The sequence below is a fragment of the Epargyreus clarus genome, unplaced genomic scaffold (assembly GCF_041222505.1).
Source record: "Epargyreus clarus isolate Ecla_fem2 unplaced genomic scaffold, WU_Ecla_fem_2.2 ptg000003l, whole genome shotgun sequence".
Taxonomy (NCBI): domain Eukaryota; kingdom Metazoa; phylum Arthropoda; class Insecta; order Lepidoptera; family Hesperiidae; genus Epargyreus; species Epargyreus clarus.
In genome coordinates this window covers 9096265-9119673 of record NW_027332211.1, presented here as the reverse complement: position 1 = coordinate 9119673, position 23409 = coordinate 9096265, and the positions used below count along the sequence as shown (strand labels likewise).

At 36.5% G+C, this 23409-nt stretch overlaps 2 protein-coding genes across 4 annotated transcripts; both read right to left on the bottom strand.

Moving 5' to 3' along the window:
- Positions 1-372: 372 nt before the first annotated feature.
- On the bottom strand, positions 373-6137 carry nAChRbeta1 (nicotinic acetylcholine receptor beta1). Of its 2 annotated transcripts, none has more exons than XM_073087293.1 (9): positions 5995-6137; positions 5306-5442; positions 4836-4990; positions 4192-4282; positions 3585-3932; positions 3155-3348; positions 2514-2675; positions 2169-2439; positions 373-1928 (listed from the first exon to the last, which is right to left on the bottom strand). In XM_073087293.1, exons 1-9 carry the CDS (start codon positions 6053-6055, stop codon positions 1764-1766), a joined length of 1584 nt encoding a protein of 527 aa, XP_072943394.1. In that variant the 5' UTR covers positions 6056-6137; the 3' UTR covers positions 373-1763. The 2 variants fall into 2 exon arrangements, with proteins under 2 accessions (XP_072943394.1, XP_072943404.1); XM_073087303.1 differs by having other exon boundaries at positions 2169-2418.
- Positions 6138-6970: 833 nt separating this feature from the next.
- nAChRalpha7 (nicotinic Acetylcholine Receptor alpha7) lies at positions 6971-18105 on the bottom strand. 2 transcript variants are annotated; one of them, XM_073087231.1, is made up of 11 exons: positions 17344-18105; positions 12871-13010; positions 12479-12523; positions 11320-11429; positions 10931-11111; positions 10772-10847; positions 10494-10688; positions 9973-10169; positions 9419-9663; positions 9041-9143; positions 6971-8957 (listed from the first exon to the last, which is right to left on the bottom strand). In XM_073087231.1, the coding sequence occupies exons 1-11, from the start codon at positions 17420-17422 to the stop codon at positions 8805-8807; spliced, it is 1524 nt and encodes a 507-aa protein (XP_072943332.1). In that variant the 5' UTR covers positions 17423-18105; the 3' UTR covers positions 6971-8804. The 2 variants fall into 2 exon arrangements, with proteins under 2 accessions (XP_072943332.1, XP_072943339.1); XM_073087238.1 differs by having other exon boundaries at positions 9452-9663; positions 17344-18102.
- Between the last annotated feature and the right edge of the window lie 5304 nt (positions 18106-23409).

Below are 23409 nucleotides of genomic sequence, written 5' to 3'. Positions count from 1 at the left end.
CATACGTACAAGGAGGATCCTATTTTTTCTTTGAAACATTGCAATAATGAAGTTGTGTTCAGTAACAAACATATAAACACTGCGATTCAGTATCATTACGAACTTCAAGACCACGCAATATACTTTTGGTGATTCTGAAGTATGATATGTTTGAAAATCGCTTGTAAAAGCCCAACCTACATTTGGAGGTCATAACAAGAATGCAAAATTAAAAAAGTGCGCATAGTTACATTATAAGCATATTGTATGGGATAGTTATTTACGTATTAACGTTGTAGCCACCGTATTTCGCGGCATAATAAGCTATCGGTTTTTATGATGACTTAATAATGAAAAGAAATGAAACAAAGTTATTAGAATAAATTCGTTTTATTATTTATTAGTACCTTAGAAAATATGTAATTAAAATATACCGATGCAAATAAAAGTTGAGTTGAAATAATGTTTTCCAAGTTCCTTAGTTTAAATTATTTTCAAATGGAGTGTCAATTAAAATTAAAAATAACGATATTGAATATTGGAAATTTCGGATGTAGGTGCAGTATCTCGCCTGGGTGTTAATTAATATTTAAAAAATGTCTAGTAGACAATAAGCTCAACAACTTCAAATTATTATTTCTACATCATAAACAATCTACAGACTATAATCCGATCAATTATGATTAGATGTTATTTGTCGGGCCGAATGCCTTGTTTTAGAAACTTACGATTGTTCCAAGACCTATATTGTAGATAGGTACAGTATATAATATACTTACTCATTTGCCTATATATCGATGCATATCGATAATGTGGAAATTATAACATTTTCAGTTATTAGATAATTTTTATTCCGAAATTTCTCTATTTCGATAAAAAGGACATGACATTAAATTAGCGAATTAATATTCCGGGCCTAAAATACTTAAGATTAATAAGTTAAAATTACTTAAAACGTATAGAAATAAGAAATGAACAAATGACAATGTTTTACAAAGGAAAATAAATAATATTTCATCAATAACTTTAGGTATACATATTTTTATCAACTATTTACATTAGGTAGATATTGAATATTTCTCTACGATTACATTGTTGTCAAAATACAAACTTATATCAATTAGGTAGGTAATTAAATATTACATATCGTGCTTTTATTACCGAACACAGCCATTGTAATATCCTATTTTATTTATTAACTATAATTTGTGCCAAAGTTTATGACCGCTTTAAAGCTTTAAACAGGTCCATGGTGTATTGTTGATCCTGTGGATCCTGCCGCCTATAGACATCTTTACCCAATTCCATCTAGAAGAGTGTTTCTACCTGAAGCCGACCTATCTTGTCACTCCTTAAGTCGGCCAGTAATCACACACTTTCACTGGAACGCATAAAATGCATATTTTATTACATGTACTGCGTATATAAATTTACGTCGAAGGTGGTAGTTTAACATGGAAATCCTCAAGCGGCCATGAAGTTTGGCGATAACTATATTTCTTGAAACATGTTACGTACATGCTCATCTACACTACAAACTGTTTTGTGACAGCCCTATTATAATAAATAATGCTGTTTATTCTAATTAAATTTAAACTTTAAGTGCTACTTCTTGTATGCATGTGTATTGAAATGAAATTAATGTGTGCAAATTATGTTTATCGTACACGAATGATTTTGTCGCTAACTCATTTCGAGCACAAGCGATTCTACCATTTTGATTTCATTTTCCTTAGTATCTAACGTGTTAATCTTGGTTAAAAAGGTTCCTATGTTTTTGTTTTTTATTTTCCTCTATAAATTTCAATGATGCGATCTTGATCTACGTATTCAAATATGTGGGGAGCGTCCATTAAAATTCCAACGGTGCCAGCTGTGGTCACTATGAAAAATATGTAGAGCTGTAGTCTATCAATCACCATGGCTACATACTTCCAGTCTTCGCGAGTCTGCAATATGAGAAAAAATACACGTACCTTTTAACAGTGTAAATAAAATTATTACTTATATTTTTATTAAACATACAATATGTACATAAACCCCAACGTACACTGAAATAGAAATATAATCGACACCATTGCCTAAACCCATTATATATGAACAAAATCGCACTTGCTTTCAAATAAAGTAAATTTCATATTTTGAGATATTAGTATGAAATAATTTAATAGTGAATTGAATTATTATACCTGTATGTAAAGATCTTCATTTCGCAAATGTTCTGCAATAAATTCCACAGCTTCTGTAGCTTTGGCCGCTTCGGGAGAAAGAAGGAGAGAGTCGGAGCTTTCTGATTCCCGTCTCTCTCCCAGTCCAAGACTGCCGAGTCCCCCGAGACCTCCCAGGGCCCCCACCTCACCACCGCCAGCCGCTCGGCTTATTTTGCAATTCGGATGATGCAGATTCGAAAGCTCCATTGCTTCCATAGCCTCCATTTTGCTATGTTCCATACCGATGGCACTGTTGAGTCAGTAAATTTAGTTCATTTTGAAAGTAAGAGAGGAGTTGTAATGTATCGATAATATTCTGATTACCTGATGTTAGGCTTGGGCAAGTCATGTGGGGCGGCCGCGTGGGGCGGCGCGCCCATTCCCGGCATCTCCATCATCCAGCGCAGACGAGTCTTGCGAGGGCGACGCATTAAAAGAAACGTTGGCAAGTAGTGGAGGAATACACTCCGGATCCAAAGAGGCATTCTGTAAAAATGACATCAATGTTTAAGTTATTTACTTAAATTTTAGATCAACATTGATCGAAAACTTAAATACTTAAAATTACAAGTGAAAAGTGAAGTTTGAAGGTGGTAGAACCCTTTGTGGTTCGACTCCGGCGGCACCACCGCCACACCTATTTCTACCTAATAACAGCAGTGTTAAGCGCTGCTGTGTTCCGGTTTGAAGGGTGTGGTAAGGGAGACAGACTTTTCCGAGGCGTTCCAGCTTAGTCCTCAGGGGTAGCGGCGCATCTGTGGTCGACCTCAGGTAGGAATATCTAATCCTATCTGGGGTTGATTACAGATGTCCATGGGCGGCAGTAGCCACTTACCATCAGGTGGACTGCATGCTCGTCTGCTACTCTTATATTATAAAAAAAAGAAAAAAAAAGTAATATTGATTACTTGAATTTATAGGATAAGTTTTTGGTTTCGATTCATTACGAAAATATTATAAAGTACCTGTGGGTTCTAGGGCCTCGGAAATTCCAGTTGATGATGATCACTGTTACGAGGATACTGACTGTGTTCATAATAAATGTAAACAAGAGGTATTTGGCGATAAGAGGCAGCACAAGAGAGGTCGGTGGCAAGATCTTCGACACGAGTAGCAGAAACACGACCAGTGACAGCAAAATGCTAATACCTAATGTGACCTGTAATAAAGAGATTAGATTTTATAATAATTTGAGAAAATATCGATACTTTGGTACCATAATATACAAATGTTTCTGATTCCCGATTAAAGGAGTCGTTGATCAATTCCCTAAGTTAGTTAAACAACTTTGTGGAACAAAAGTTTTGATTACCAATGCTTGACCTGCAGGTATAAGAAGTTTCGCTAGAATGTACATTATAATTTGTCATATTATGAAACCTTGTTTTTACTTACCTTTTCCCCAGCTTCAGCAGGCAAATAGAATACAAGAACGCAAAGGAATGAAATAAGTACGGTGGGTAAGATTAAGTTGACAGTGTAGAATAAAGTTTTCCTTCTTATTATAATGTAAAAGGTGATATCGGTCTCCGTGGGGTGATTTCCTTCATAGATGTTCAGATACGCTGGTACTTCGATTATGTCCCATGTACCAGATTTCCAATAATCAGAGAGGTCTACGAAGTTCTTGTTGTTGTACAAAGCAAGAGACACTTGATCGCCATTAAATGTCCAAGAACCAAATTTCATGATGCAAGTTTGTTGATCAAAGGGAAAGTACGTGACGTCAATAGTGCATGAACTCTGTGAACATAATAAATTATTTTATATAACCATGTTAATAAGTATTAATTTATATAACATCATAGTTAATTATTTACTAATTCAGGGTGATGCACGTCGACAGCCAATCTCTTGGAACGAGCCCAAATTATAAAAAAGTCAGAACAGAAAAACCTGGCGCGTTAGAACGAAGTTAACTGTTATCTAATAATTCTATCTGCTCGTACTCTCTCATACTCTTTCTGCAAGAGAAAAATAAATTAGTTTCTTATTTTTTTACCTGATAGATAGCCGGTGGAACCCATAAAACTTCGCCATTTGGATAAATTAAAACGTTAGATTTGTATCGTACTTCGTAATTGCCGTCGGCGCTGTAAATAATAAATAACGTAGTATATCGTAATTCTTGTTTATAACTTTGTCGTAAATGGTTCAAGATAGAATAAGACATGAGTACATTTTGTTTATCTTTAGGATTTTTTGTCATTGCCATTTATAATAGAAATAGATTATCTATGTGAACGTCTGTAGAATCAGATTTAAATTAAAATTGTCTGAGAGTTTAGGTACTTATTGTTTTGGTCATTAAATGTTACAATGGATCTGTAGGTACTTAAGTAGACATTTCATATATGATATAGCCGTTTACATATAGACCTTAAGACGCTTTCTACACTGACTGCCCCACATTAGGATTCCCTGTATCGATATGTAATGGACACACACAAGGAGGAATACACAAACAGGGTCTGGGACTCTGAATAGAATTCTAAATTCATCATTAAATTCATTTAAATTTTATATACCTATTTGTTTTGCTGGAGATTGTACCTGGAACCCACTGTATGTCAGTCCGTTATCATGACCGCTCCGCCACGTGTTCAAGGAAGGTAACTTTAATAATCAATGATGTACAATACTTACTTGTTGAAAAGCACAATATCCGGTTTCCACACCTTGTCGGGCGGCAGTCGCAGCACCCCTATGCCGCCGTAGTCAGCCTCGTCCCACATCAGCTGATAGTCCATCCAAACCAGCCGAAGCCACACGTTTGACTTCATGATCTGATTCTTTTCGTTCTGTAAAGGAAAATTAAAGAAAAAGATGTAAAAAACAGTTGCATTATGTTTACAATGAATACTTAGTCTTATTGCTTTAAAGTGTTCGTCAAAGTCTTCGAGAACCTTCTATTTGTAACATAGTAATAGCGGAGCGCTGCTGCGTTTTAATATGAAGGATATTTATTGAAAAAATCCGTTTAGAACATTGTCCTCAAGGGTAGCAATGAATGTAGGATGTATTAGGGGTAGAATTCTCAAAAAATAAATGAAATGACCTCTTGAAATTGAACTGCATGCTTAATTGTTACTTCTATCATATCAAAATATACGTACAACATTGATCAATTGGACGAAGGCTAGACCAAATCTCACGTCGACTTTCTGGGTCATGTTCTGCACCGGACGAATAAGTTTGTTGTATCCTCGGAAGAGGTCCCGGACCAGCCTTTCTTCGTCTTCTGAACACCATCCTGTATGTTAAATGATTGATATGGTTAAGATTTAACAAGATAAGTATACAGTTTTGACATCGCTAAGTACTATATCATATTATAAAATAGTATGATGCTATGAAAAATATTTTGGTATAAAGTTGTTAAATGTACGCAAATAAAACTAAGTTTATTCATATTTTCTGAAATAGTGCCACCTAGTGTCAATATATTTGATCCACTTTGCCGAGTTTCTATGTGATGCTGCGGCAATGACAGATCAATAAGGATAATAGTTGAGATAAAACAGCTGAAAACCTTATTCACGTTTTAATTAAGTACCTACGTCCTGTTTTAAACGCATTTATTCATTACATTACAGCATTTAATCAAGTATGGATGTTAATTAAAATTTAGATTGTAATTAATATTCAAATATTTTAATAAACTTCGTATGGATGCTGGGAATCTCAATTCTTGATCTCTATTCTATCAGCTGGGATATTTTTCATGATTGACGCTAGTAATATAAAGTAAACCAATGAACGATAGATAACATCACTTATTTAAACACGGGGTATAGTAATATACCTGAGTATAAAGCCGCAAGCAGGCCGAGAGCGAGCAGGGCGGCGCGCGAGCCGGCCGTCATGGCGGAGGCCACTGCCGCGCTCCACGCGCGCCGCCCGCCCCACGCTTGCGCCGCCGCCCTGCGCTGCGCTCCACGCCCTGCACTCGCCGGCTTGCGACCCACGCTCACACACAATTAAATGCACATTAACCTATACATGCCATTACACTACTATATTAAATATCTTAACGCTCTTAGGAAATTTAGGACATGAAATGTTTATTTTATGACATACCACATTGATTCGTTATAAATCTAATTCAGTAATTTATAAGACGACGTCACTTTTTACTTGGGTCATGGGTGGCAGCCATAGAGAGTAATATTATGCCCAAGCATGTCTTTACATAATTAAATTAATTTTGGTTGGTAGTGTAAATTAAGTTGTGCTTGTGTCTTTTAACTACTACTATAATAATAAGAGTAATAACTTTTGTACGATTTCTCGTATACTATGCATTACGTAAAGCTTATAAAATATGGATTAGGTGTTATAAAATACCTACTATAATTCAAATACCTAATAATTTTCTCATGTTACTTTTAAGTACCTACTCTGTTCTTTTAACCCTATTGTTTCTATAATTATTCTTTAATGAAGTACCTTAACTTGTATGATAAATAGAGGTGTTTTTACTTTTAGAAAATATATAAATCTTCTTATTACTTGGTAGGTATTCTTATTAGTATTAGGTAAGCCCTGTTCTGTTGTTGGTTAATTTTTTGTGCCTCGGGTCATTGTGTCTCTGTCTTTCCCAGAGGACAATGCGCATGTGCAGTTATCCCTCGGGATAGCATCGATTGTCTTCAGACACTTAGCTCTTCCAAACATGTACTCGGGAATATATAGGTCAGGGCTGTTAGTCACGTGCAAATTTAATTCTCAAAACTGTGTTTTCGAGGGATAACAAACAACAATATAAATAAAACAAAGCATTTCATTCGTTTATATTTAATAAACAAAGTGCAATTCAGAGTATTAACCCTAACAATTGAACAAATTACGGAGACAATAAATCGTCCCGTAGCCGAAGGAGGAACCGCGCTTAACCATACTATCCAATACAGAGATAGCAGTACCGTAATGATGAGGTACTAATGCTCCGTTTCCACCTTACGGCTTGTCACACAACCGCTATTTAGTGGTTGATGAGACCCGAATGTATAACAATAAAAACAAAGGGACGACAGAAAACATTGGCTAATAACCGTATGCGCTCCGCAACTTCCAAAGGAGCGTCTACGATGTATTCCGTAGCATTACCTCGAACAAGGAAAACATTCAGCGGAGCTAGCGGGGATACATTCAAACGTTTCATGTGTATCCACGCAGTTCAAGCTTTAAAATTTACGTTTTCCTTTTAAGAGGTGTACAATATTTTCGGCAAATCAATGAAATTGTATAGGTTTCGAATGATTGGTGAATAGTGGTAGGATTGGTTGATATGACGCATTAAAAGTTACGCATTCTTCAATATAAATTTTGATAGACGTACCAAACTTGCAACGCATTATTAACGTGTAGTACTGCAGTACACTTCCTATAACACATGCCGAGCATCGTATTATGTGCCAGTGACAGGCTCCTTACGCAGTTATTCCAATCAGAATAAATCAGTCCATGTAAATACTTCATCCGTAAATATCAAGAAACATAGTTGAATATTGTTAATGGACCATTCGAAATAATAATGTCTTAGAGTCAAGAGTATGATCATATCTTCAGTTGATATCGTTGAAAGAGTAAAATATTGAAAAAGCTATTATCGTTTCAGCGTTATGAATGTATTGAAAGAAGTAAGTAGGTACAAACGTGATATCAATAATATTGTATAAGTTGTTCCGAAAGATTTAGGTATGATTTTAATAAAATAATATTTCAATTAACTACAACTTTTAACGAACGTTTTATTAAGCTATAGCCATGGATATTTACCATTTATAACAATATCGACCCGTTCACAACGAGGCATATCACAACCTGTACCAATTGAATCAACATTGTTTGTAAAGTTCTATACTACCTACTGACACAAATACATCTGAAAATAAACTTAGGGATCATAACCACGATTCACGGAATCGAATAAGAAGAAAACAAAGGGCTAACGTTTTACTGCCCAAATCTTAAATTGTACATTGGTTTTAGATTCAAGAAAAATCTAACAAACTTTAATTTAATATGCGACAGGTCGTATCAACGGTAAGAAGGAAGACGTTTTTGTGCTAAATTTTTCAATTTCGACCACGTTCACCGCGTGTGGCCCTGATACTCATAGCGGCGACTATTCTAGCGTGGATCTCCTAAAAGCCTTGCCGTGGGTTCCGGCGCCAGATATGTCACTTACTGCCGACGTTGGTCATTTTATAATTCTGCCGACCCATGACAGAACGTTATTCGGAACCACTCATCACAACTGAAGAGAAGTTATGATTTGTTGTTTTTCTTTATTTACACATATTTGCATGCATTGAACTTAAGAGAACATTAAAAAATGTTCGTATATTGAGGAATATGTGCGTGAGCCGCTGAGGAGGAGGTCTCGAAAGGTATAAGGATAGGATACCTGGATAGGCAGTATACGGTTGAGCGCATAGGGATGGCAGTCAGCGGTAACTTATCTCTATAGGGGGGCGAGGGCGACGAGGCAGGCGGCGGCAACTCCAGCGCCGCGGCGTCGGCGCCCACACCAGCTCGCACATCACAACTTAACAAGTATTTGCGGTATCACAGAACGTTACGCATGCGTAGCCGCAAGCGGGCGGGTCGCTACGACACCATAATGTGTGGCGCGGACAGAAGCACGGCTAGCGTGGCAATGATTGTGAACAGGGTAAAGATAATAAGGCACAGTCTGTCCACGACCATGGCGGCGAATTTCCAGTCGCGCGAAATGTCCGCATCTTCGTCATCCTTGCGCATCTGTAACAAAACAAATCGTGTTAATTATTTCAAGTTTTACTTTACCTCTGAATATATTTATTTATATTAAAAAATATCAATACTTGATCTGTGATGACTCGAATCTCTTTAAGAATGAGCGAGAGCTCGTAGTCCACACCAAAGCAGCTGTGAGCGGCCAAGCCCGCGCCGTTTTCTTCGCCACTCCTGGAACAAACGGTACTTTGTAGCTTACCATTTGTGGATAGGTTCTAACTCACTATGGGTGGGGCAATAGGATCGTAGGGTGCTACGGGACCAATGCTGAAAACTAATGAACATTTTTGACCCAAGATCCAGAGTGAAGTATTCAAGAGTAATTAAACTGTAATGTAATTACCACGGTAACTAGACTGATGTGTTTTATGATAATCTAGCGATAAGGGCCAGGTTACTGCGGAACGTTCGAGGCGGGGGTTTAATATTGTAACCGTGCTATTTACGGCGAGTAGTGTTCGTGAAGATCGTCGAGGGACCTGTAGTATCGGCAGCAGGGTGGCTGCTGCGCATGCGCATGCCGGAAGTCATCGTCGATGTCGAGCACGTTAGCTAGTAGCGACTTAGACGATCGCTCTCGTAGCTCTAGATCCGGCGGAGGTGGCGCCCGAGCTGGTGGCGGAGTGGTGGCCGAGCCGGGCCGGGACATGCGTAGGAACCACGGCAGCCAATACAAAAATACCACTCGAATCTGAAAATAAACACCTTTTTTTATTTTGCACGACATACAATTTATAACGCTCTCTACTCGTAAATGTAATATGCAAATGTAAAGAAATAAACTAAATTGGAGAGTGTTTCTGTGATTAATTAACATTCCACAAAAATATGAGTATCTGGTAAATTTTAAAAGTAAAAAGCTAAATTAATTTTGACAGAAAGGTAATAGTAGAGAGTAGAGATTACTGACTTTTCAGTTGGAAAGAGTTAACAGGCATGTTGTGGCGGAGTCAAGAATTTGAGCAAAAACCAAATAAGTATCTTGTTTTCAAATACAAACCCAGTCGCTCATCTCATGTGTGTCTGCGTGCCGATGATGGTAGTTGAGAATCAGTATCGTGGACACCACTGACGAGGCTACCATGAACATGATGCAATTGAAATAGGTGCCCAGAAGCGGTACAGCGTCCGATGTTGCTGGCATTGTCTCCGCTACCATGTTCAAAAACACTGTCAGTGACAGCAAAATGGTTACACCTGTAAATGATTGTTATTTGAAGAAAAAAGGTTTTTCTAGTTTATATCTCAAATCCATTTTTTTAGATTTAGATTTATTTATGTTAACATTCAGATTCAGAATTCTACGCGTAATAAATTGAAGACTGAGGCTTGTTTATTGTTAAGCTTAACACTCATTAATAGCTACCTAAAAAAATGACAAACAAAAAAGAAAAAGATACAAAACTATATGTCTCCGCCTACTTATATATACAGAGTATGTTTGTAATAAGGACTCTATCGTTTTCGATCGGCTTTCATTAAAAAAAGTAGAATTTGTTATCGAATTTTCGCTTGAAATACCTAATGATAGTTTCTCGCCAGAGTCCGGTGGTAGGGTGAAACCCAAAAGCGCCATAGAGGCAATGAGCACGCAGGGAACAATGAGATTGAAGAAGTAGTAGAGCGTTTTCCGTCGGATCACTACCGCAAACGTGATATCTATGTACGGCTCTGGGCAACAGTTGTAGTAGATCTCGTTGCGCTTGCCCGGCACTCCTGTTGGCACATACAATGTCTAATTGTAATGTATTAAAGGTTTTCTCCAGTAAATTCAGGAGAAAAATCGAAGTAAACAGTACCTATTAGCTCCCATTCACCGTTTGTGACAAAACTGCTTATATCTCCGCCTGCTTCATCCTGTAGCTGAAGATCCAGCTAAAAAATATACCCATTGTCAATCTAATCTTTCTAATCTAAATCCAAATTGTACAAAATAGAATATTGGAACGATGAATTACTTGATATCCGTCGTAAGTCCAGCTGCCAAATTTCATCTCGCATCGTTGATCGTCGAAAGGAAACCAGGTGATGTCGATTTTGCAGGTGCTTTTAAATATGCCCGGTGGTACATAAAGACATGACCCGTTATTTCGCACCACAACGTTTGTAGGATATGTGCTGTCAAATCCTTCGTCCGCGCTAAAAATAAGATCTTATTAGCATTTACAACTTCGTGTTAAGATAAGGTAATGAATGAGAACGTATTAAATATATTCTGAACTTAATTAACTGTACGTTTCCTGATCAATTAATTATTAAAGAGACGTTCTACTAATGAATCGCTTGCAATGATGTTTGCTGTTTAATTAAGAAAATCATTAACGATATCGATAGATAGCTGAAGTACCTGTTATACATGAGAACATCCGGTTTCCATAGCCTGTGCGGTGGTACACGCAAATCTTTGACCCCGCCGAAATCTGAAGTGTTCCACCTCAAGTTCATATCATTCCATTCCTGTGTACAGAAGTTTTATAGATACAATACCCTAATTCGTTGGATTATTTAATTATCATCATGAATCTTCGGGATGAAGGGAACTTGTGACCACTCTGGTCACGTTCCTGTCCACAATTTTATATTTGAGGACTATTTAGAACCGACAAAACAATAAAAGATCCTTTTCATTTTAATTTATGCTTGGTATGATAGACTACCACGGTTTTGAGTTATATACTCTGAGGTCTATACGTACAATTTAAGATCGAAATAAAATTATATGTCTACGTGAGATTTATATGAACTCGAATATACGTCAATACGCCTTAAAATTGACCACTTTAATCGGCGTATTGACGTTTATTCGAGCTCGAAGTCGATTTAGGCTCTTGTAGACTGTCATTTAGATAAAATTCTCAATTGACATGGTGATCCGAATAGTGTATGTTAATGTAGTATGTCATACAATCTATTTTTATTGCTGTTATAGTAATAAAAATTCTCGTGGTTCTAGATATTTATGAGTACTTATATTGTTTTTTTTTTTTATAATATAAGAATAGCAGACGAGCATGCAGTCCACCTGATGTGGCTACTGCCGCCCATGGACATCTGTAATCAACCCCAGATAGGATTAGATATTCCTACCTGAGGTCGGCCACAGATGCGCCGCTACCCCTGAGGATTAAGCTGGAACGCCTCGGAAAAGTCTGTCTCCCTTACCACACCCTTCAAACCGGAACACAGCAGCGCCTAACACTGCTGTTATTAGGTAGAAATAGGTGTGGCGGTGGTGCCGCCGGAGTTGATTTAATAAAATGAGTTATAAAGGCCTATTGAGGTCTACGTGCTAATGCAGTGCTCGAGGCTTAAAATAACCTCAATTACAATCAGTGTCCGAAAAATGTCAATAATGCGATTGTTATTCATCATTAATTAATTGGCATCAATCAGTAGCTATCTATATTTTATTTAGAAATCAAATTCGCGATACTTTAAAAGGAGTGCCGTCAGATTCTGATTGTTAGCGATTATATTTAATGATGAGGAATCTAATGAGTACTTACCAGTTTGAGCCAGATGTTTGTAATTAAAAGCTGGTTTTTCTCGTCCTGGGAAAAGAAAGTGTAGCATTAAAAGTACGACGAATGCGATTTTATTAAAATTTATTAGTAATTTTTTTAAGTAGTTATTACGTAAATGGCTTAGTATCAAAGATTGTTGAACTCTAGTCCAGATGTAAATAAGTAACAAAGTTTTCAACGCTAAATCTTACAAATTATAGGTGATCTTTTACTTTTGCTCACCGTCTTGGCTATGGTTGTGAATCTCAGTGGAGCTGTCGTATGAGGGTTATGACCCTCACCCTCAGGATATGAAAACTGCATTACCTAGTGTAGCAATTTCTTATTAAGCATGAAAAAAGAAGTGATAAACCTTTGGTATTTCAATTTCTTACCACGTCAATGATCTGCATGAGCGTGAGGCCGAAGGAGAGTTGTAGCGGGTCGCTCTCGTTGACCACGGGCCGCTCCAGCACATTGTAGTGGTCTAGGAGATGGTGCAATAACCGCTTTTCGTGGTAGCCACATCGCGCCCCTAGAACAAACGGTATTAATTAATATCTATGGCCTCAATACAGGTTTCGTTGAGATTGATTAATGAAGGAGAGAATTAAACTATTAGAGATATATTATGTTTTATACCATGGCGACCAAGTTAATAAGTTAAGGATTTATAGGAAATCTACGTGTTAAATATTGAAAATAAATATTTCAATATATTAACTCTATATGATATTGATAGGATGTACACATAGTCAAAAGAAAGCACCAAAAATTTTATATGCCGATTAAGGCGTTCTAAATGTATGGCTCTCACGTAATCGTAATTTATCAGAATAGTTAGTAGTAAATAAATCTTGCAAAGTACTTTTTTAATTATACTTTATAAAACAAAATCAAGGTCACGATATAAATGGTAAAGGTTTCTTTTGTAATGAAAACCCTTTCTACAACTTTGTTTTGAGGTAATCTACATTGTGCTCTATGACTATGCTTATAACGTAAATAAAATAATCTATGATTGTATGTGAAGTGTATAAATCATTAATGGACTACATGATGTCATATCCAATTAATTTACAGTTCATAAATGTGGTCAAATATTACAAAAACTAAGTAACTATTCGTTAGGACAATATTTTAGAGTATAGGTATGTACTCTTAGTATTTACCAGTAAGTAATAAGACCCGTGCCCAGCAATAAGCCCTACAATATATCGTAGCCAAATGAAACCACAATTTCAAGCGAAAGAACTAAATCAGCTTAAATAGGTCACCTTATTTTATTTTAAGACAGTCTGCAATTTATTCAAACGAAGTTGCACATAAACAGAATCCTCTCGACAGTAAGTGATCTAACCACAAACGGAATACGTATGGTTGCAGATGTGTTACTCTCCCCCGAGGCGAAGATAAAAGCTTCCAGTGCATTGCGGTACTTTCTGATTTTCTTATTAAAGGAATCGGGAGCATAGTATGTTGTAAGACTGGCTGCCAACCAATCGTTCGTTTAAATGAGTTTGTACGAAGAAGTAAAGGCGTAGGTATCTATACTAATGTTATAAAGAGGAAAGATTTTGTTTGTAATCGATAAACTGTGATGCGAATGGACAGATTTTAATAATTATTTTACCACTAAAAAGATGCATTATTCAAACGTAAAATATGATACATTTTGGTCACTGCGGTACATGAACTCGCGGGGCGTAGGTGGTATTCTCTACTTTGATATAATCATACAAAGTCTGAGTTGTCAGTCCGATTTTTTTTAATTTTATGATTGAGTAGGTACTACTTTTGGGATGTTGATTGATTAAAAGATGCAGTATATAAAATGAACTGAATTTTAATTGGACTACGGGTATAAGTATCCGTTAACTAGTTTACTACTAATAAGCAGACATGAAACGTAATTTTAAACTGGAAGTAATTAGCCCAATTACAGCTGCAGTTTAGGGTTTCAAGGCTCTTTTCAAAGTTAATGTTGTTATTGTGAAGTTATGTGCATGTTAAAAATATTATCATTTGCTTAGACGGTGCTATCCGTAGGTCAGTAAAAAAGTTCCTATGTATGTATGTATGTACGTCTCTTAGAAATAAGAATAAAATATACTAGTATTTCTCCGAAATTTTGTCGACCCCAACCATGGAATGACTTAAGGTTTAATTTATTCCATGATTTTGTCTGTACCTAAGTCTTAAATATATGATTTTGGATTGGGAGATCTAACCTTTCATTAGATCATAGTAGGTGAGGTTTTCCAATTTTTACGTGTTTATGGCCAACATCAACGGTCTCACCCTATTTGTTCTTCTTTATGTGTACAAGCTACTATAGGTATGGCTATTGGAGAACAATGTCATAGATAAAGTGTAGGGATGGATGACATTGGGAAGTGATGGGGTGAATGCCGATATTTCCATATCGATACTGGCGACTACTATCGATATAAGTGCAGTGAATTTAATGTCAGTGTTTTCGTTTTGTTTCTTATTATTACTTCAAATAAGTATAATTTTAGGATACTTATTATTTTAGGATAACATTTTTAATAGAAAAGGTTAACGATAAATTTAATACTCGACGAGAGATTTATTTAATGATATTTATCAAAAATATACTGAAAATCAATGAATCAGTAGTTCATAAGTTGAATTTAAAGAGGTATGATATTATACAGCATTAAATAATGAATTTAATGAATTTTGTAGTTTATCATTTTTCTGGGCAACATAATTGTTTCATTATTTATGTCAAGACCAAATTTAAGTGAAATCTCTAGATTTACTTTATAAACGCAATAAAATATGTAAGTTGGTACATATAATTTATAATTTTAGCTCACGACATTAATTGAATTAATAAATATTTATGCACCTACCTATATATTCAAACATTGCGTAAGCAAACTAGTATGTTCAGAATAAAGCTTTACCTTCTAGCTTATTTAAATGTAAGTTACTCGCTTGCGGTAAGTAGGTATAACAAATTCAATATCAGGGAGTGACTCCATTAATCATCTTAAGGTTAAATTAAAGATCCTCCAATAGATAAGGTGCTTGTTATACTACACTAACGGCGCCATCTACATCAAAATTTTAGTTGATTTAGTTTGATTTTGCTAGATGCTGTTGGCTTCCTATTAGTAGTTTTTAGTTCGCGTCATGAACTTTACTTGTAACTAACAGTGTAATAAAAGTATTTTTACGTACTTATTGTCGTATCAAAATGAAACTTTATGTAAATCTTGTCGACAATAATATTAAAATTGCATCTGGTGACTAATGTGGTGGTAGAGCCAGCAGTTCGATACTGTTTACTGGTCACTAGTAAACCTCTCGAGTTTGTGCTTACTTGAAACGTGTCGACTCTATATCTATATTCTAATATATTGAGTTTTTTAATTTTGATTTTAAGTACTTATAAATACAAAAATATTTTGTTTAGAGGACAATATGAGGTTATACGCTTTAATCAAATAAACTTATCAGTGGGAGAACATTACATACATAGAGACCGTTATCTTTATCTAAGCTTCAAGTTTATGCGGTAAGTATTTATATAAAATCTAATTAACAATCTTTTAAGAGTACTAAACAACAACATCACCAAAAAAGCCATCGGTAGAAAGTTAAACATTTAAGTAGCAAGGAGGAACAGCACTTTATAAGCTCCATTATTGAAGAGATTAACTCCCAATTGTATGTATAAAGAAAATATTGCTTTAACATATGACGTGACAACTTCAGCTTCAGTTATTTGAAGAGCTCTCGTTAACTGTAATGCTTGTCGCTATCTGGTGAATGATACTTCTGACTTCAGCTCCCAATAAATTGCTACTGTTCAAAAGCGCAATCTTTTTGTCAGTGATCTTTGACACTTCACTCTGAACACCCACTTCAGAACCTTTGATGTAACTTTGTATAGGTACGTGATGAAGTATCATTATAGACCTATAACTTAAATGTGCTGGTACCTACTGACACAAATATAATACAATTTTATCATATTATAATGTACGATGATGGATAGGTTATGTATAAGATATACGAGTAATATAACATCGTATATATATTTCTTCATAAAATAATTAATGTAATGTATACCCTTAAAGATAGTATTGTATGAAAAAATATATGAGATTAAAGAGGAAAAACACGATGAAGTGCGAGTATATCCAACATAACCTAGAATTAGGTACTAGATTTAGATGAACTAGATTCTAGAACAATGCATGGAGCGCGTTATCTTTGTGTGAACACAAAGTTTAACAAATAATTAGGTATTATAAGATTTTCAAGGAAGTTTTAACTGAACTTGATACGAATTCATTAAAATGTGCTTTATGGCAACTTTATGAAGACATCAATATCGACAAAATAAGTATTTTTTCAGTCAAATAAAAAAAAATCATAGCATCGATGGTATGGCATGAAAAGGACATTTAAAAGAGCTTATTGTCGATTGTATAGGCCAATTTATACGAATTTGATAATATCTTACTCGTAAGGTACTTAATAGTCAATAAAAATGTGTTTATTCATGAACTACTCTTACATTGAATAACTAAGTCTAAAAGAGTTAAATACTAACTACGAGTACCTCTAAATGGTACTGTAGATACCATTGACGTACCTATCATGAACCACATGAGCTGTGGACGCTACGATGAACTACTACGATGTTTTACGTAAATAGATGAGTTTTGTCACTTGACTTATACCTACTTTTTATGATTTTTGAGGTGTTTATCAACTTTCTTATGATAATGGGTTTAGCTACTGGGTTACTCGTGTAGAGTTTTGGTCAGCAGAAGCATGATGGAGCGGAATGGTGGTTACGGGGTTCGTTCGCCCGGGCGGCTTACCCCTCAGCCACATGAGGACCAGCAGCAAGAGCAAGCCCGCGGGCGCCGCCAGCAGCGAGCGGCGCGCCCGGCCGGCCATGTCAGCGCCGCGAGCCCGCGCCGCGCGCCGCCACCGCGCCGCCGCGCCGCGCCATCACCCGCCCGACCCGACACCCGCGACACCGGCCCCCGCCTCCCTACGCCGCACTCCCGCCCCTCTATTCGAATCCGTCAAATACGATCAGCTTAAAATTTAATTTTTTTATGGTTTTCATATATCAAATCTTCTTCACGACCGCTCGCCGACGGCCACGCGTGCCGTCCGATCCTCGAGCATCGCCGACCACGCCGTCGCTGGGTCTGTCCGTTACGTTCTGGTTTTGAGCATTGTTGTTCAGCGGAGTGCGGCCGACCGTGGGGCAGCGGAGCCGCCGGTGTGCGGACTGGCGGAGGCGCCGCGGCCGCGCAGCCGCGCCACCGCGCCGCCGCCCATTCAAGCGCCGCGCGCCGCGCGCCTCTCCCTGCCTGCACCACACCGCTTCACACGCCGACGCATCAGACCCGTAGCTCGCACGGCTGCTGCTAATTACTCTAACTTTTTGGGCTTCCAATTTTTACATGAGTCCGTCGTTAAATGTGGTCCCAAATACCTGATGGAAAGATCTATAAATCACCAAGCCAATATATTTTCACTAATCCTAAAAATAAGGATCTTCTCAGTCTGATGGCAATTTAGACACAGCAGGAAAATTACACCGAGATAAAGTAAATTATTATCAAGTGGCTTATCTTAATTCATTATGTGGATATTATATTTTCGTAACACTGTATTTATATAAGCATTAAGTAATCTTAACAAAATCTGTATCTCGTACATATAAAATAGTTCATTTCACTCGGTTTCTCGATAGGAATAAATTTCATATTCATAAATTTGTGTTCTAAGTTAGGTAAGAGTTTAATCGGGTCAAGAATCGGGATCAAATTTTCGAATAGCAGCAATTCCAATATCAATTGTTGAATTTTGTGGCAGAGTCGAGCGGAGGCTGCGGGGTTGCGACGCGACTCAAGCGCGGGGATGCTGCCCGGCTCGCGATCAATGAGGACCACTCCCCCCGTCCATGCACCCCGCCGCCCACTCTCGCCCACGTCTCCCCATGCTGCAACCTATCCGGCCACCACAAATCGTCGACTCCACAAACTCGCACATTGACTTTCAAAATATCAGCTGACACGAGAGACACGTTTTGATCACCGCATCACCATGTTTCCACTTTATCCTTTGTTTACCTTAATATGGAGACTGAATAACATTTTATATTAAATCATTCATTTTAAATTTTACTATGTTCATTAAACTTTTATAATATTATGCCAACTCTTACAACATTATTACACGTTCCGCTTTATAAGATTTTGTCTAACTACTATGACAATATTAGAAGGTATTGAAGGGAAAGATTTATGGGAAAAATCGACATTCTGAATACCTTCTCTGTACAAACGCCTGTTTCACTTCCTAATTCGTATGTAATGAAACAAAGTATGTACGTGATTAAAAGTTCTCACATATATCACCCTTGGACATTTGTAACTAATTCTAAGGTAAAATTGATGTCTGAGGTCGGTGGTTGGAGAAAAGGTGGTGCCGTATCTGTCGAATTACGATCAGTTTTGCCATTTTGCAAAAAATGCATGGGTATGAATTGCCGTAAATAGCACCCATTGTTGAAGGTGGTAGAACCCTTTGTGGTTCGACTCCGGCGGCACCAACGCCATCTATTTCTACCTCATTACAGCAGTGTTTGGCGCTGCTGTGTTCTGGTTTGAAGCGTGTGATAAGGGAGACATACTTTTCCGAGGCGTTCCAGCTTAGTCCTTGGAGGTATTCGCGCGTCTGTGGCCGACCTTAGGTAGGTATTTAATCCTATCTGGGGTTGATGACAGATTCCATGGGCGACAGTAACCACTTACCATCAGATGGACTGCTTGCTCGTCTGCTACTCCTATATTATATATAAAAAAATATGTGATGCTACCCTAGTGGATTTATAAAAGTACGGATCGCTAAGTTTCAACTTTCTAACTAGGGTTCATTTTTTTCATTTTATTAAACTATGTATTATTATTAAGTTTATTATAGTGGGCACTACAATCTATATCCATCTGTAATTCGAATTGAAATAGCAGAAGTAGGTATCAAAAACCTTCAATCTCTTCGAGTGTATCTACGTCATTGCAGTAAAAGTCAAAGTAATATCAAAGATCTACCTGTAAGGATTTTTGTGTAATGTAATTAACTCTACGTAGAGTTAAGTATATGCCAGGCATTTTGTGATTGCAAAGTTGCAAGCCCGCTAACCTGAATAAGCAGATTTAGGGTAATTAGCCATTCAGCCTTTCTGCTACATTTAGCGCTAATGTTCGTGATAACAATGAATGGGGTTAGCCTTAAGTATGTTAATTGCATCTATCTTTTGAAGGCAAATGAAAATGATAAGAAACTCTTATAAGAGAGTGACAGGGTGCCGATAGTAACTGAATAACAAAGGAATAGTTGCATAAGTTGACACATTCAAATTTCAAATAATGCTTTTAGTTTAGGTAAAGGTTATAGATACAAGGTATTTTGTAAAATAGAAAGTACAGAACTTGAAACATAATACATTAAGTAATCTCTACCACAGTCAATTCAAGTCAAGTTGGATTAAACTAACGGCTAATATAAATTTACTGCGATAAGTAACGAGTTCGATCCAAAGTTATTTCCCAGATCAAATTCCGTTACGTTGTACGCAAAGTTTCTTGAACCTAATTTACTTGTTCAGAATTTATAACACATGTGAATTATGGCTTCAGTAGTCGCCCTTAGGTTCCTTGCATGTAGCTAGTAACTTCATCATCTGTATCCATTAGTATCGTAAGGTTAGTAATTAATCATCCCTTTACGGAATAGAACAATGCTGTTCTCTTCACGATCTGGTTCCGTGCTTTATTAGGTGCTCTGGATACATTCGGTAAATGGCAAATGTGTCCAATAATAGGAAGTTTGCGAAACTCGGCGAAAGCGGCGAAGGAGCGTGCTGGTGAATGGCGCTAAGAACAAAAGGGGTTCATTTGCTATAAACTAAGCGAAATAAAGTACACCCTATAAGTAAAATGTCAAAAGTAAAGGTTAAATGTTAAGTGTCACGAGTGGGCGAAGTAGAGCTGAGCCCTAGTGCAGTTAATGCACTTGTGATCGCTTGCGTAGTAAGGGCTGGGCTAATTTGCGTAAGCATTGTATAATGTATTGTAACTGGACAAAGGTACGTATCTACTGCTAACGATTGATCTGCTACTAAGAACAAACACGTAATATATCTTTCACTTTCTGTTTAATTAAATATATTATAGTGATCACGCGTACCTTTAAAGGTTACCATTGAGATTAATGTGATTGTATATTGTTTAGAATAAGTGGCATAATATTCCTACGAGAGTAAAGCTAAGTATACGATTTTATAGCCATAACTTACTCACGATGGCATTGATTAACAAATACAACGGAACGAGTTCAGACAAAAGATTATTTCAACAATATGAGCATTTGAAGAGGCATCAAAGGTTATTAAAATAATGGCGTGATTTCGCAAACGAAAGCTATGTGCTTTTAACTTGTCTATATACTTTGATAGTTGAATTGGTCAAAGTGAGTGAGCAAAAAAATATTTGGCGTTTCGCCATACTTGGTACATCTGCACAGGGAGGCTGACGGTACAGTGAATTTAATCGCATCTTAAGAAATTTTATGATGGAATTCAATTTGGAAAAGAGATGAGCAAGAAAAACAAGATGAGCAAAATTGTATTAAAAAACAAATAAAACTGACTGGCTTGGTTCATATAAAGTTTGAATCAAATAAAATGAAATCTTCTTTATTATGGAACGTAGGTTGCAATGTGTACTAATAAAGGAAATTTGGGCAGCATACACAACAGTACAGGGCAACATACACAAGACATGGTGTATTACGAAGATAATAATTTGATTTAAAATATTGGTGAATTTTATAATAGACTCAATTGTTACGTTATAAGGCTTAGTTTTGTAACCAAAAGTTATATAGACTTTTTTCAAGATGGGTATTATTGGGTATTTACTAATACATAATTTTCACCACGATTTACTTCCTAAACAATAAAAACGTAACGAGGTCATTCGTTCAGTAGATTTTACTCCTCAAATTTTTCTTCCGACGAGAAAAACCGATTCTTAAGGAGTAAACTCCAATTACGTAACACAGATGCATGATCACCACATTAATTCGTTTAAGTTTGTCCATTGACTAAAATGTCGAGAAAAAATGTATATCTAAAGAAATATTTAATAACATAGTCATAACATTATGAGAACCTGCTTCCGCTTTCACATTGTTATCCTATTGTTTGTGACAATGGGACGAGTAAGACTTAAAATTTAATTACATCCAGTTATGAAACTGCATTCTAGCTTTTCACCTTTCCGTGTTTGTTGTCTGATGTATTTTTTATGTAGAGGAGTTAACAATCGAGCTTACAATTCATTCGCGCTTATTTTTTTTAATATAGGAGTAGTAGACGAGCATGCAAGCCACCTGATGGTAAGTGGCTACTGCCGCCCATGGATATCTGTAATCAGTCCCAGATAGGATTAGATGTTTCTGCCAGAGGTCGGCCACTAATGCTGCTCTCCTTGAAGACTAAGCAGAACGCCTCGGAAAAGTATGTCTTCCACCACACCCTTCAAACCAGAATACAGCAGCGATTAATACTGATGTTATTAAACTGAGATAGGTGTGAGTCGAACCACAGAAAGTTCTACCACCTTCACAACAACTTATAGTCTTGTGGTCTTTATGCTTCGGATAGGAAAGAAGTGTCTACTGTATCTCGTATCGATAGTTCTACATTGCTGTCGCTAAAGATTAAGTTAAAACTATGTATTATATCTTTATGAGACTATACGTCAATATATAGGATTGTTCTCTACAACTACTTTAAGGTAATAAATATATAAATAGGTGGTGATCGTCGGAATTAAACTGGTTTTTTAATACATGCATTAACGTATCGTTTCTGTAAGAATTAGAAATTTCATAGAAAACATATTATAAATTGAAAGTATATATTCAAGTACAGCGTAGCAAAAGATTGTATAGTTACAAGACATGTTTATATTTAGGTAAAGGGTCTATGTAGACGTGGGTGGAAAGTATGTTAAAAATAGTACGGTCCGCAAAAGGTCCAGCATAAAATAACAGAACTCTTACGTTCCTGTAAATGATTGCCTTGCTGCGGCCTTACAAAGGAAATCGGTTAAGAGGCTTTATTTTCGCACTAAAATAGTACAGGCACTTGGAGTTTTATGTTTAAACATACACACTGTGTGTGTACTTATGTATATACGTAAGAAGTTATAATAATTGTTTAGCGTAATAAATAAAATATATTTTGCTTTTAAGCATATATTAATTTAATAAATGACCCATAGAGGAAATTGCTACAAGTACAAACTCTTCAAAATAAATGAAGACTTATACCTTAAAAAACATAATTAATAATAATCGTATACCTGCCACTGCATGTACTTATTTATTTTTTAAATTAGAAAAAAATATGCGGTATATTGACTCGCGCATCTTCGAGTCCCCCCAAAAACATTCTAGTTGTGTGTCACTTCCACCCCTCTTAAAAATAGACACCCGAAAGTGACAACAGAAGAATAACTTGAAAAGTTGATACAAGTTTCATGTATTTTGCTGCTAGTTCTGACTGCTAGTCTGAACTAGCAACTGGTGTAGTTAATATCAGTAAAGCCGGTAATCTTCTTACGTAGGTCGAAGAATTAACTTGCGATACATTTGTATGGATCGTTTTACCAGTTTCCTGCATGTCAATTTGTTGAATTGACATTGCTATTCGTAATCTGCTTAAATTCCTATTTTCCTTGTAATTGATCCTTTATATTGAATACTGTAATAATTATGAGCAGGTATTCTTAATAGGAAAATACTAAAATTTAAACTACTTACTACTTAAACTATTTAAACTACTTTAAACAGACAAA

What these genes read in the sequence shown, in the direction of transcription:
- nAChRbeta1 (XM_073087293.1), bottom strand. Translation starts at nt 6,055, where the DNA reads ATGACGGCCGGCTCGCGCGCCGCCCTGCTCGCTCTCGGCCTGCTTGCG. An exon ending in TCGTCCAATTGATCAATGTT is followed by an intron (nt 4,991 to 5,305) that starts GTACGTATATTT and finishes TTTCCTTTACAG; the next exon opens with AACGAAAAGAATCAGATCAT. An exon ending in TTGCCCAAGCCTAACATCAG is followed by an intron (nt 2,440 to 2,513) that starts GTAATCAGAATA and finishes CTGACTCAACAG; the next exon opens with TGCCATCGGTATGGAACATA.
- nAChRalpha7 (XM_073087231.1), bottom strand. Translation starts at nt 17,422, where the DNA reads ATGGCCGGCCGGGCGCGCCGCTCGCTGCTGGCGGCGCCCGCGGGCTTG. An exon ending in GATGTTCTCATGTATAACAG is followed by an intron (nt 11,112 to 11,319) that starts GTACTTCAGCTA and finishes TCTTATTTTTAG; the next exon opens with CGCGGACGAAGGATTTGACA. An exon ending in TGGCGAGAAACTATCATTAG is followed by an intron (nt 10,170 to 10,493) that starts GTATTTCAAGCG and finishes AATCATTTACAG; the next exon opens with GTGTAACCATTTTGCTGTCA.